This window comes from Rhinoderma darwinii, chromosome 10, assembly GCF_050947455.1.
Source record: "Rhinoderma darwinii isolate aRhiDar2 chromosome 10, aRhiDar2.hap1, whole genome shotgun sequence".
Taxonomy (NCBI): domain Eukaryota; kingdom Metazoa; phylum Chordata; class Amphibia; order Anura; family Rhinodermatidae; genus Rhinoderma; species Rhinoderma darwinii.
The window spans coordinates 86,243,857-86,256,116 of NC_134696.1; the positions used below are offsets into that span (position 1 = coordinate 86,243,857).

Genomic DNA, 12,260 nt, shown 5'->3' on the forward strand with positions numbered 1-12,260 from the left:
GCTTAAAACTAAATCTGCAGGTAAAATCGCTGCGGAAAAACTGAAATATGCGCATCAAAAAACGAACGGATTTCAGTGACAGATTTAACTCCGTTTTGTTTTTTTTTGTTTTTTAAGATTCTGCTGCAGATTTTCTGCTGCAGATTTTCTGTTGCAGAAAATCCACAGCGTATCCTGCGTATGGGAACTTACCCTTGAAGTCATCTGGCTGACAAGTGTATATTGTATCTGTTCTCTGTAAAAGGTGAACTGCGGCTGGGACCCCTGCTGAACCCTACCGTGTCCCATTAACCCTAATGAAGAGTTGGGAATTACTTTTCCATTTTTATTTTAGAGCCGGCATTTCCCTTTTGGTCTACCTCCAGTTAAACATTTTTTATTTTTCAGCATTTTCTAATAGATCTTAATATGGTTGAAGTGCCGCTATGCTTATACAAAGCTCTGGCGCCCCATTCCCTAGTGGTGGCTGTGGATTTCTAAAATTCTGCTAGTTATTCGAACTAGCAGAATTTTGGAAACCCACAGCCACCACTAGTTGAGCTGATACCTCTTCAGTCCCCATGTAGACAGGAGCTGTATACCAGCCGCCTTCTATTGAGGTTTATAAGGCTTGTATACAGCTCCGTCCACAGCTGCTGAAATTCTGCTAGTTATGTGTGAAGGTGATTGGGCCACCAGAGCAGAATGGAGCTCCGACCTCTAATATATTAAAGTGCTGTGTGAAATGTTAACCGTGTAGAGATATAACCATACATTTATAGCTGGAGGCACGGCACACTTGAATATTCATACCGATCAAATGTTGGAATTTTTTTACGTGGTATGCTGGGACTTGTAGTTTGTCAGCTGCTGGAGAGGAGCGTGTTGTAGACCACTGTTCTTTAGCATCCTGCTTTGATTTATCTACAGATAATGTTGTTGGAGACGGCAAGACGTTACAATCATGAGACTGAATGTATAACGTTTCTGAAAGACTTCACATACAGCAAGGACGACTTCCACCGAGCAGGTGCGTTCTATAACCATTTGTATTGAGGCCCATGCACACAACTGTATTCAGAATCCGTGTGGTTCCGATCCATATTACAGTGCTCAGAGTCTGCTATGGGCTCATACTGTACCTCTAATACAGATATGCAGAGACTGCAATGTTGTGTGAATGAGCCCTTAATGAGCTTTTTGTCCAGCACATAGGCTAGAAAAAGTCAAGACCGTTCTTAGATTTATCGTTAAATATTTCTTAAAACCCTTAATGTTACCCTTAAAGTTCGTTCGGCTCATTGGGGGACACAGACTGTGGGTATATGCTGTTGCCACTAGTTTGCTTGACACTAAGCACTAACAAATGGTTGGCCCCTCGATACAGGATATACCCCGCCTACAGACAATGAGCTAATTCAGTTTTTGCTTCGTGTCCGTAGGATGCTGGTGGTTGGTTGTCTCTATTCCTATTTTCCCTTTTAGCTCGGAAACGGGCGATGCTGTCCCCTCTAGTTTCCCTTCTTAATGCTGGTGCACGGTGTCAACTTTATTGGCAGGGGAACAACGGCAAAGTGAAGACAACAGTGCAAGCTTCTGTCCCGCACTGGCCCAAGGGTAACCCCTCTTTCACTGCTCCCCACCAGTGTCGTCCTTGCCAGAGGACAGCACACAGTGTCCCTGCTAGTCTTCTGCATACTGGGAGCAAAGATCGCATGGTCTCTTCCCCTTGGGTTAAGTATTATGACAGTCCCGATCCTGCCCTCTTTTCTCATGATCTTAAGACCCCAGCCTGCTAGTATCGCAAACCTTGCACCTTCTCGGTCCGTACAATTGGCTCACTCCTGAGGAAGTCACCAGGCCACTCACCAGACTAGCAAGGGCTGGTTCAACCAACGGCAGCCTTCGTTTCCTGGCCGCGACTCCATTTTAGGCCCCTCTTCTCCTTCACTTCTTCGGTTCGGCTCTGTCATCTCTGCAGGGATTAGAGCTCATTCTTAACATGACTGCTGGAACTCAATCGTAGTGCATTGGGTGTCGCTCCCTACTTCCCTTTCACTCTTCAATCTCTCCTCAGATGACCTAGGGACACAGGAACTCCTGCTGAGCCTTTCTGCTGAAACCACACCTAGTGTGGAAGTGGTCAAACTGGAGTGGGCTTACTTTCTTTCCCGGGCCGTTGTTGACCTCCCTAATGTCACCCAGTTCATGATGAGCATAATGAGTCCTCTTTCCGATCAACCCCCTCTGGACTCTCGGTCCATGTCCTCCCCCGCATGGCAGGGCCCAAAAACATTTTAGATCTGTTCATTCTCACCTGCCATCTGTGTCTCCTACTTCGTCAGTGTGTTATCCTGTCCCATTGCGGCCTGCATTGGTCTCCTCTCCTAGGGAGACCTTGCCTGAGGGAAAACTCTTGGATTCCAATTCTGAGTTGGATGTGGAGCATTGTTCCAATTTGTCCGTTAAAGTGGAGAGCTTAAGAGACCTTGCAGGGCATCAGTTTGAGTTGTTGGTTCCCATGGAGTGGAAACACCCTGACAAGAAGTTCTGTCACACCACTTGGTTGGATATTGCGTATCTCTTTTCCTCCTGTCTCTACTAGCCAAGACAACTAATACTCTTATGGGAGACACAATGTAGTTCAACGATCCACAGGGCCGTGGCATCCAGTCCTTATCTAGGTCCTCTTGAAGCTCCAGGCTCGGCCTTGAGACCAGTTTTTGCTACTGCTTGTGTCAGCAAGGCTTCCACTGAATGGCTTGTGAATTCTGTCATGGTGTTCTTTCTTGCACCTCAAGAACAGTTAGTGGACCTCTACCCTCAGCTCTCTAATGCTACAAAATATTTGTACTAAACTATGCAGGACGCCTTGTAGCTTCTGCTTTCGTTATCACTATCCGTAGGATGGCATGGTTTAAGTGCTGGTCCACCCATGCGGCATCCAAGCAATCCTTAACTGCTCCTTGTTTTGAGGGTTACCATGTTTTCAGGACCCGTCTGGATGAGATCATTTCGTAAGCCGATGGGTCGAGCGCTTACCTGTCTTGGACCAAGGTCCGCAGTCCCATGTCTTCTCGAAATCCTGGATCTTGTGTTCGGTCTTTTTGTATGTTTGTCAGTCCACAATCATCCAGATAACCGTCCCAATAGGACTCCAGGAAAGACCCCTCCTCTAAGCCCAGATCTTCCTGGCACCCACGTCCTTAGGCTGCCAAAACTGGTGCGGGTTAAACCAGCTCAGCCTGAACATGCATCCCCACTTGAGTAGTTTTGGGTGGGGGGGGCAGACTTCTGCGCTTTGAGGACAACCTTTTTTGGGAAATATACTCTCGACTGCTTTGACAGATTATCCCTGTCCCTCCAGAGTAGAGATTTTGAGAGTTCTACTCAACTCTTAGTCCTAACTAAGGTCAGTTCGTCCGTTTTTGGATTTCAAACGTTTGAATACTTGCGTCAGGGTCTGTCATTTCTGAATGGGAGTCTCTGCTCCATGATCGCCTTAAAGAACCAGGGAGAGTTTTTTTTTTTATCTGTGGAAATAAAGGATGCGGACCTCCACCCCCCCCATTTGTCTCTTTTTTTTTTTTTTTTTTTTTTTTTTTTTTTATATAAATATAATCAGCATTTCCTGCACTTTGCGGTCTCTCCCCCTTACACCCCATAGTTTACTGTGTTGTGGCGCTTCCGTTCGGATTCATCAAAACTCTCCTAGTGGTCACGAAGCTTGTTCCAGGGGTGTTGTCCCCGATTTTAACGACTTTGTGATAGTCTCCATCAAGAAAGGACAACCTAGCCAGTTCCCTTATCACTCTGGATACCCTGGCCCAGTTCAGGTGGATAGTCAAACGTTTCAAGTCTTGCCTGTCCCCTTGCCAGAAGATTACCTTTCTCAACACTCTATTTTTGAGGGAGGAATACCATTGCCAACAGTTACATAGTACAGTTAAAGGACAACTGTCCATCAAGTTCAACCAATTGATGGGGAAAAAAGTGACGGGATGAAACAAAATTTCTACACATTGACGTAGGAGCAGATATCTTTGTCGTTCTAGGAAATTATCTAAGCCTTTTTTAAAGCATCTACTGTTCCTGCTGTGACCAGCCCCTCTGGTTGTATATTTCACAGTTTGTCCTGCCTTCAGCAAGGGGTACTGAGCGAATCCACCACCTCTCTCCAGTTTTGCATGAGGGCACTAGACATCAGGATGGCTTCGATCGTGGCTATCCCCTTATCCCAGTCTATTATCCACTTCAAAGGGTGAGCCTTTCCCGGTGGAACTGCTCTCTAAACTGACCGATTCTACTTCCCCTGACTATACGACGGTTCCTCAACTGGTGGCTTTCCTCCCCAGCCATTCTTCATGGCCGCTCCTACCTTCTGCTGCAGTTGCAGGCCTTTTCCACAGGCGTGAGTCTCTGAGGTTGGGTTGTGGCAACAGGTACCCTCCCTTCCCATCAAGCTCCTGAAGTTGAGGGAGATCTTCCTTTGTCTCCAATATTGGACGACCCTTCTATCTGTTCCTAGTCCAGATGGACAATGTCCCTGCAGTGGCCTATCTGAATCACCAAGGAGGGATATAGAGTTCAACAGCAAGCCGTGAGGATCCTGCAATAGCAGGAGCGCCACATTCCCGTTCTCTCGGCACATACCAGGGGTCAACAACTCTGTCACAGATTGCTCAGTCACGATCGGGTTGACTAAGGGGACTGGTCTCTCCATCCAGAGGTTCTCTACCGGATTCGCTCCATGTTGGGCAGGCCGGATGTGAACTTGATGACGTCCAGGTTCAACTGCAGGGTTCCCAGCTTCATATACAGAGCTCAGAGTCTGCGGTCCACGCTCTAATGGCCTCATGGGACCAGTTCAACCTGATTTTCTTTCTACTCTTTCCTTCCTTAGGCATATTAAGGCCGAGGGGGTTCCCACCATCCTCGTGGCATCGCACTGACTGCGCCGCTGTTGGTATGCCGACATAGTGGCCTTGTTGGCTGATCCCTTGCCCCAGCCCCTCTGGTGGAAGATAGGACCCTGAGAGTGCAGATCATGCCAAAGTTTAGAGTCACTACGTTTAATAGTGTGACCATTAAAGCCGAAGTTTCGAGAGCACGTGGCTTATCTGGGAGGGTTATCCATATGATGCTGAAGGCTAGAAAGCCTTCCTCTGCCTTCATATACCGCCTTCCTTGGAAGACCTACTTACACTGGTGCGAGGATCAGAATCTCCCTCCCTTCTTTGTCCAGGATCTTTTTGTTCCTCCAAGGGGGGTTTAAATTGCGGTCTTGTCCACAGGGCAGATACCTGCTGCTTAAGAGAACTGTCTGTACTCGTCAATGGACCGCGGGCATTGAAGTTTGATCGAGCTTATTTTCAAGTGGTCGCTCGTGGTTTTTTGTCTCCACGACCCCTCTGTGAGACTTGTCCTTGGTTTTGGATGCTCTGCAATATGCTCCCTTTTTAACCTCTGCAAGCTCTCTCCTGGAAGGTTCTTTCCCTCGTGGCTGTGACTTCGATCCAGAGGGTTTCTGAACTGCCAGCTCTGTCTTGTTGATCTCCGGATCGAACTCATTAGGATAAGGTAGTGCGCCATACAGTACCTCCTTTCAACTCTTCTTATCTCACATATTCCTTTTTTTTTTTTTTTAACTTGTTTTATTTAGAAATGCAGTACAAATGTATACAAATCACAGCAAATCTCACCGACGGCATATTTAGCACATTGAAGAATCAGAATAAAAACATAAATACAGGTACACTGAATAATGTTTTGGACAGGAGAATTGCAGTGACAACCACCAAGGGAAGTATATATGCCCATTATCGACCATCTCAAACTCGGAAAAAATTACACACATACATGGAATATTGTACAATATAAACCGGGAGTATACATGACCCAAAACACAATAGAATAGACATATTCTTATCCCTGCAGTATGGCATCTCTCAGATCTAAGTAACTATGCAGACCATAATTAGTAAGCGGAGATCCACACCAACTTCCCCAGATCCTTTGAAATTTGTCTACACAATCTCTGCGCCTATAGAGAACTTTTTCATAGGGGAGAATGGAGTTGACTAAAGATTTCCATTTGGATAACCTGGGTGGTCTAGGGTCCATCCATCCATCCATCGCGTTGCAATTGTTTTCCGTGCCATAAACAGCACTTCTCTAAGGAAGATTCTAGTAGAGTATGTCCACTGGGCTTCAGGTAAAATTCCAAACAAGCATACCTGTGGGGTATTTGGAACCGGACCCTGTAGCACCCCTTGTACTACCTCCACCACCACCCACCAAAAGGAATAAACATGCTGGCAAGCCCAGATCATATGCCAGAAGTCCGATCTGGGATAGCGGCACCTTTGGCATTCTGTACTCTGGTATCTTCCCATTTTTGTACATCCTAACGGCTGTAAGGTAACTTTTGATATATAATCGATAGCTGTATCATTTTATTGTTAGCTGCCGGTGATACGGTAAGTGGAGAAGAAAGTACCTCTTCCCAATCACCATCTGTCAAATCAGAGATCTGGGCCTGCCACTTGTCCTTCACAGGCAGAAGTGAGGCAGCCAGCATAGTTTGTATGAGCGATGTGTATATATGGCTGAAATTAAGCCTCTCGGACCCTGGGATTTAAAAATCAACGGGAACTGAGAAAATGTAACCTCCGAGACTGGGTATTGGCTGTTCATGGCATGCCGTAACTGCAGGTACCTATAGCAGGGCTCCCTAGGCAAGTTCTAATCAGATTGCATCTGTGTGAAGGATCTAAAGACATTGTCGATCGATAAATCGCCTATGGTGCATACCCCATAGCGCCTCCAAAAAGACGGCTTCAATACTTCAGTTAAGTGTGTATGAAATGGATTTGACCACAAGAGCATATCTGTAGGAACATCACTATATCCATATATACTTTTTGTTGCTGACCACACCTGCGATGCCTCTTTGTGTATAGGCAACAAGACCCCTGAAGGACTCTCCAGTACCGTCCACAGACGTGAGAATTGCAAGAAAGCCACCAAGTGGTGTTCTCCATTTGGTAGGGGATTATTGGCAACCCACAGTGAGATGTATCTCAGTTGACCCGCCAAGTAGTATAAATATAAATCAGGCAAAGCGCCACCCACCAAGGTTTTGGATCTCTGCAAGGTAGTCAAATTCATATAAAGGCTGGAAATAGCGCATGCAACTGTTTAAAAAAGGATTTGTACACTGGGGTAGCTGCGTGTTCGAGGATATATAGACATTTAGGCAGGATAACCATTTTAATGAGCTTAATTCGAACAGCCACAGCTAGGGGAAGTGAACTCCATACTCTAAATTTGCTTCTAATATATGGCAATAACGGCAGGGCATTAGCAGCATGGTCCTCCTTATGGTCCTCCTTATGGTCCTCCTTATGGTCCTCCTTATGGTCCTCCTTATGGTCCTCCTTATGGTCCTCCTTATGGTCCTCCTTATGGTCCTCCTTATGGTCCTCCCTATGGTCCTCCCTATGGTCCCTCCTTATGATCCCTCCTTATGATAATACCCAAGTATTTGAATTTTGATACTACTCTCAGGCCATGCACAGTGTCTGACCAGCCCACCCCCTGCAAGGGAATAAAATCAGACTTACTCCAATTTATATGCAAATCAGAAAAATTTCCAAACCGATCAAGTGCATCTATGGCCAATGCTAGGGAAATCTGTGGATCAGACATATACAAAATCATGTCCTCGGCATATAACCTAATCCTATCTTTCCGAGGTCCTACTATAATCCCACTATATTCTGAATGATGTCTAATACGAATTGCCAATGGCTCAATAGCTAGGGCAAACAGGAGCGGGGTGAGAGGGCAACCCTGCCTAGTGCCCCTATGTAAAGAAAAATATGGGGAAAGGATACCATTTACCAATATTTGTACTTTTGGTGATTTACATAAAATTGAAACCCACCTGATGAAATGCGGGCCAAAGCCAAATCTTTTCAGGGTTTCCAACAAATATGGCCATTCTATCGAATCGAAGGCCTTTGCCGCATCCAAAGATGCCAAGGCCCAATCAGAATTATTAGCCACCCCTATTTGAGTAAGTACTTGTACTTTCCTAATGTTATCTGACGTGGATTTCCCAGGCATGAGACCCGTCTGATCCTCATGAATCACCTGCAAAATGACTGAGTCTATTGGCTAGAACCTTAGTAAGCACTTTCTTCAACAATGATATAGGGCGATATGAACTACAGTCAAATGGGTCTTTATCTGGTTTCAACAGAACTATAATAGTGGCACCGTACATGGTATCCGGCAATTTGCCGGCTTGCAAAGCATAGGAATACATGGAGCATAATGAGGGGGTAAGATGATCGGAGTACCTGCCATACACCTCTATAGGGATCCCGTCCGGTTCATATTCCTTATTTGTCGTTCTAGAAGGTTTGGCTGAATCTAAGTTCTTCTAGGTTCGGTTGGCTATTCGCGAGGCTTACTGGGTCCAGGGCATGGAATCTCCATTCTACTAGGATGATCAGTGCTCCTTGGGCGGCGCACCATCAGGCTTTTACTCTTAAAGTATGCAAGGCATCTACCTGGACTTTTCTGCACACATTTACAAAGTTTTACAGGGTTCAAGCTTTCTTTTTGCTCCGTCGGGTACTTTTCTTGGTCGCAAGGTCTTGCAAGCATCTATGGAGTAGATGACTGTCCTTTTCTTCTGTTCCCGCTCCTGGGAACCTCTTTAGGTCGTCCCATGGTCTGAGCCCCCCAATGAAACTAACGAGAAAAGGGGATTTTGTTTTTGAGTATTCACCGTAAAATTATAATTTTCTTGTCCAGTCCATTGGGGACCCAATTTTTTTTTTTAATTTTTTTTGTTTTATGACTCCATTGGGCAGTTTCTTCTCTTCGGTTCTGATTTAGTTATTTACCTTGTTTCTGCTTTTCCTACTAAATTACAGAATTAGCTCATTGTCTTCTAGGTAAAATATATCCTGTATGAGGGGCTGATGCTTTATACGTTTAGCATCGAGCCTCCTAGCGTACACCCACGGTCTGTATCCCCCAATGGACTGGACGAGACGTTTCACGGTGAATACATGTTTTATGGAATTTTTTTAATCCCATAATTTTAACTAGGCCCCTGTGCAAGATCGCTATGTGGGCCCCTTGCTCTCTAGGTTTCAACACCCACCCTATGTCCCCTTAGCAATCCAACAATAATTGTGAGCTATAAAGATCACTAGCTCAGTCCATTACATGCGATATAGTAGATGCTGTTAAGATGACACTGGGCCCCCTTACCTACCGGTCCCTGGGTGCACAGGTTGCACATATGATGGCTGGAACTCCTATATGTGGTCTGAAAGCTGGAAGGATTGGATTGCTCCTTTGATTGTCATTCATTGACTGTAACTATTTCCTTGTCCCCAGGGTTACAGGTGGAATTTATAAACCCTATATTTGAGTTTTCACGTGGCATGAGGCAGATGCAGCTGGACGATGCAGAATATGCCCTCCTTATAGCGATAAACATCTTCTCTGCTGATCGACCAAATGTGCAGAACCACCAGCTTGTGGAAAGCCTTCAGTTACCATACGTGGAAGCTCTGCATTCCTATACCCGTATCAAGCGACCTCAGGTAGGTATCATGCAGTGTATACAATATATGGACTTCACTATTGACGTCTGCCTCCTTGTAATGTGGAAGTTTTATTGCCAATCTAGAGTTTAAAAAATGTCACGAGGCTCCGTTCACATCAAGGTTGTGCTTTTCTGTCTGAGCTGTACGTCGGGAGGTTTTCAGTGACATACGTAGCCCATAGGCTTCCATCGTTTAAAAAAAAAAATGATGTATAAAATCTCGATCGCGTGGTATACAGCCTTCTTTAACTGTAGTGATCTGTAAAAACAAGTAATATGAACGCAGGCCAAACAAAAAATATTTCATAAATAAAACCTGAATCCGCTTAAAGGGAATGTGTCGCTAGAAAATATATATTTTTTTATTTAAACAGTTGGTGTATAAATGATTAGACATTGTTCTAATTTTTTCACGAGTCAGGAAATATTATAAATTCGATTCTAATTTATAACATTTCTCTGTGCTGGTCACTAGAGGGAGCAGTTCCCAAAATTGCAGCATTTGCATGTGGTAAAGCAACCACATTGCTTTATGCTACAAAATTTGAGAAGACACACTCGCTCTAGTGTCCTCAAACAATCCCCCCTCCTTTATCCTGGCTAGTGCCAGGAGAAAGGAGGGGGTTGAATGTTCAAACCTCCTACACTGTGTGCCGCCATTTTTTGAGCGATTGCACAGTGTAGGAGGATTAGATACAGTGGTAATCACACTCTAAAACACAAACATAACTTACCTGCTCCTGCCGCCACCGCTCCCTCCGGTCCGTCCGCTCCTAGGGCTTGCTTCTAATCGCATGTCCGGAAGCCGCGACCGGAAGTAGTCCTCTTACTGTCCGGCCGCGGCTTCCAGTCCACAAGAAAATGGCGCTGGATGTCGCTCGGCCGAAGACCTTCCATTTGGACTGTGTGGGAGTGGCGCATGCGCCGTTCCCACACAGACGGCGTACACCATAGTGAATGTGAACAGGTCCCGTTCGCATTCACTATGGGGATGTATGTGCCGTATTCCATCTCTGTATGTGTCATTAATCGACACATACAGAGATGGAAAAAAAAAAGTCAGCCCCCATAGTGAAGAAAAAGTTAGAAAAAAAAAGTCAAACACACAAATAAATAAAATTTCTTTTAATAAAACACTAAAAGCAAATTAATATAAAAAAATTTTTTCGCGACACCCTCTCTTTAAGATATTTAGAGTGTATCTACCTCATGGCCTACAGGTGGCAGTGTTGCTCTGTTAAGAGATTGTTGTTTTTTTATTTTATTTTCCTCTGTTAAGAGGTTATGCTAAATGTGTCCATAGGGCTCCATTGTCAGACGGCGACCTGCAGTGTCAATAGCACCCATGGGTCAGTAAACTCCATCCCACAGAGTTCAGTTAAAAGAAAAAAAAATATATATCGCTTGACCCAAGTGCTGCAGCACCAGACGCGTGCCAAAATTTAAACATGTAAATTCTCAAACGCCTGAACATTACTGACAGTGTTTGTCACTACTTCATGCTGCCCTGACAGAGCAGCATAAATATCTGACAGATCTATTTAAAATCGATGTCATTACAGCCTACGGGTGACTGATGCGTTAACGGTGGCATCCGTCACCTATAGACCATAATATCCATCTAACACTTTTATGTCGTGCAAAGGATCAGCGTTCACCACGTCTCCGTTTAACAGATACCAGCACACTCGATGGTGATGGATGCCACTGCTAGGTGCCCTTTGCAGCCTCAGTTTAAAGGGTTTGTCCAGTCCAGATATTGATGGCCTATCCTTCGGATAAGCCATCTTCTTTTTTACACATTGTTTTAATTTTTTCACAAGTCAGGAAATATTATAAATTAGATTCTAATTTATAACATTTCCATGTGCTGGTCACTAGAGGGAGCAATTCCCAAAATTGCAGCATTGCAATGTGGTAAAGCAACCTCATTGCTTTATGCTGCAAATTTGGTGTAGACACACACGCTCTAGTGTCCTCACACAATGCCCCCTCCTTTATCCTGGCTAGTGGCAGAATGTTAAAACCTCCTACACTGTGTGCTGCCATTTTTTTGAGCGAATGCACAGTGTAGGAGGATTAGATACAGTGTAATCACACAGTATAACATGAACATACACAAACATAACTTACCTGCTTCTGCCTCCGCTCCTAGTCCTTCTGAACATATGGACGGAAGCCGCGACCGGAAGTAGTCCTCTTACTGTCCGGCCGCGGCTTCCGGTCCACATGAAAATGGCGCCGGATGTTGCTCGGCCGAAGACCTTCCTCTTGGACTGTGTGGGAGCGGCGCATGCGCCGTTCCCACACAGACGGCGTACAGCATAGTGAATGGAACGGCTCCCGTTCGCATTCTCTATGGGGATGTATGTGCCGTATTCCATGTCTGTATGTGTCGTTAATCGACACATACAGAGATGGAAAAAAAAACTGGCAGCCCCCATAGAGAAGTGAAAGTAAGAAAAAAGTAAAACACAAAAACAAAAATAAATAACATTTATTTTAATAACACACTAAAAGCAAATTTATAAATAAAATTTGCGACACCCTTCCTTTAAGATTGGTCGGGTCCGACTCCCGACACCCCCTACAAGCTGTTTGGATGGGGCCGTAGTGCTCGTACGAGCGCTGATTCCACTTCATTTTTTTT

General features: G+C 45.0%; 1 protein-coding gene across 2 annotated transcripts in view; it reads left to right on the forward strand.

The window, feature by feature from the left end:
• The window catches only part of LOC142662159 (oxysterols receptor LXR-beta-like), a 59,706-nt gene that overhangs the window by 42,904 nt on the left and 4,542 nt on the right, over nucleotides 1–12,260 (forward strand). For both annotated transcript variants that reach the window (XM_075840164.1, XM_075840165.1), the window contains exons 8-9: nucleotides 910–1,009; nucleotides 9,400–9,608. In XM_075840164.1, the coding sequence (XP_075696279.1) occupies nucleotides 910–1,009; nucleotides 9,400–9,608 (309 nt within the window). The remainder of the gene's footprint in view (nucleotides 1–909; nucleotides 1,010–9,399; nucleotides 9,609–12,260) is intronic.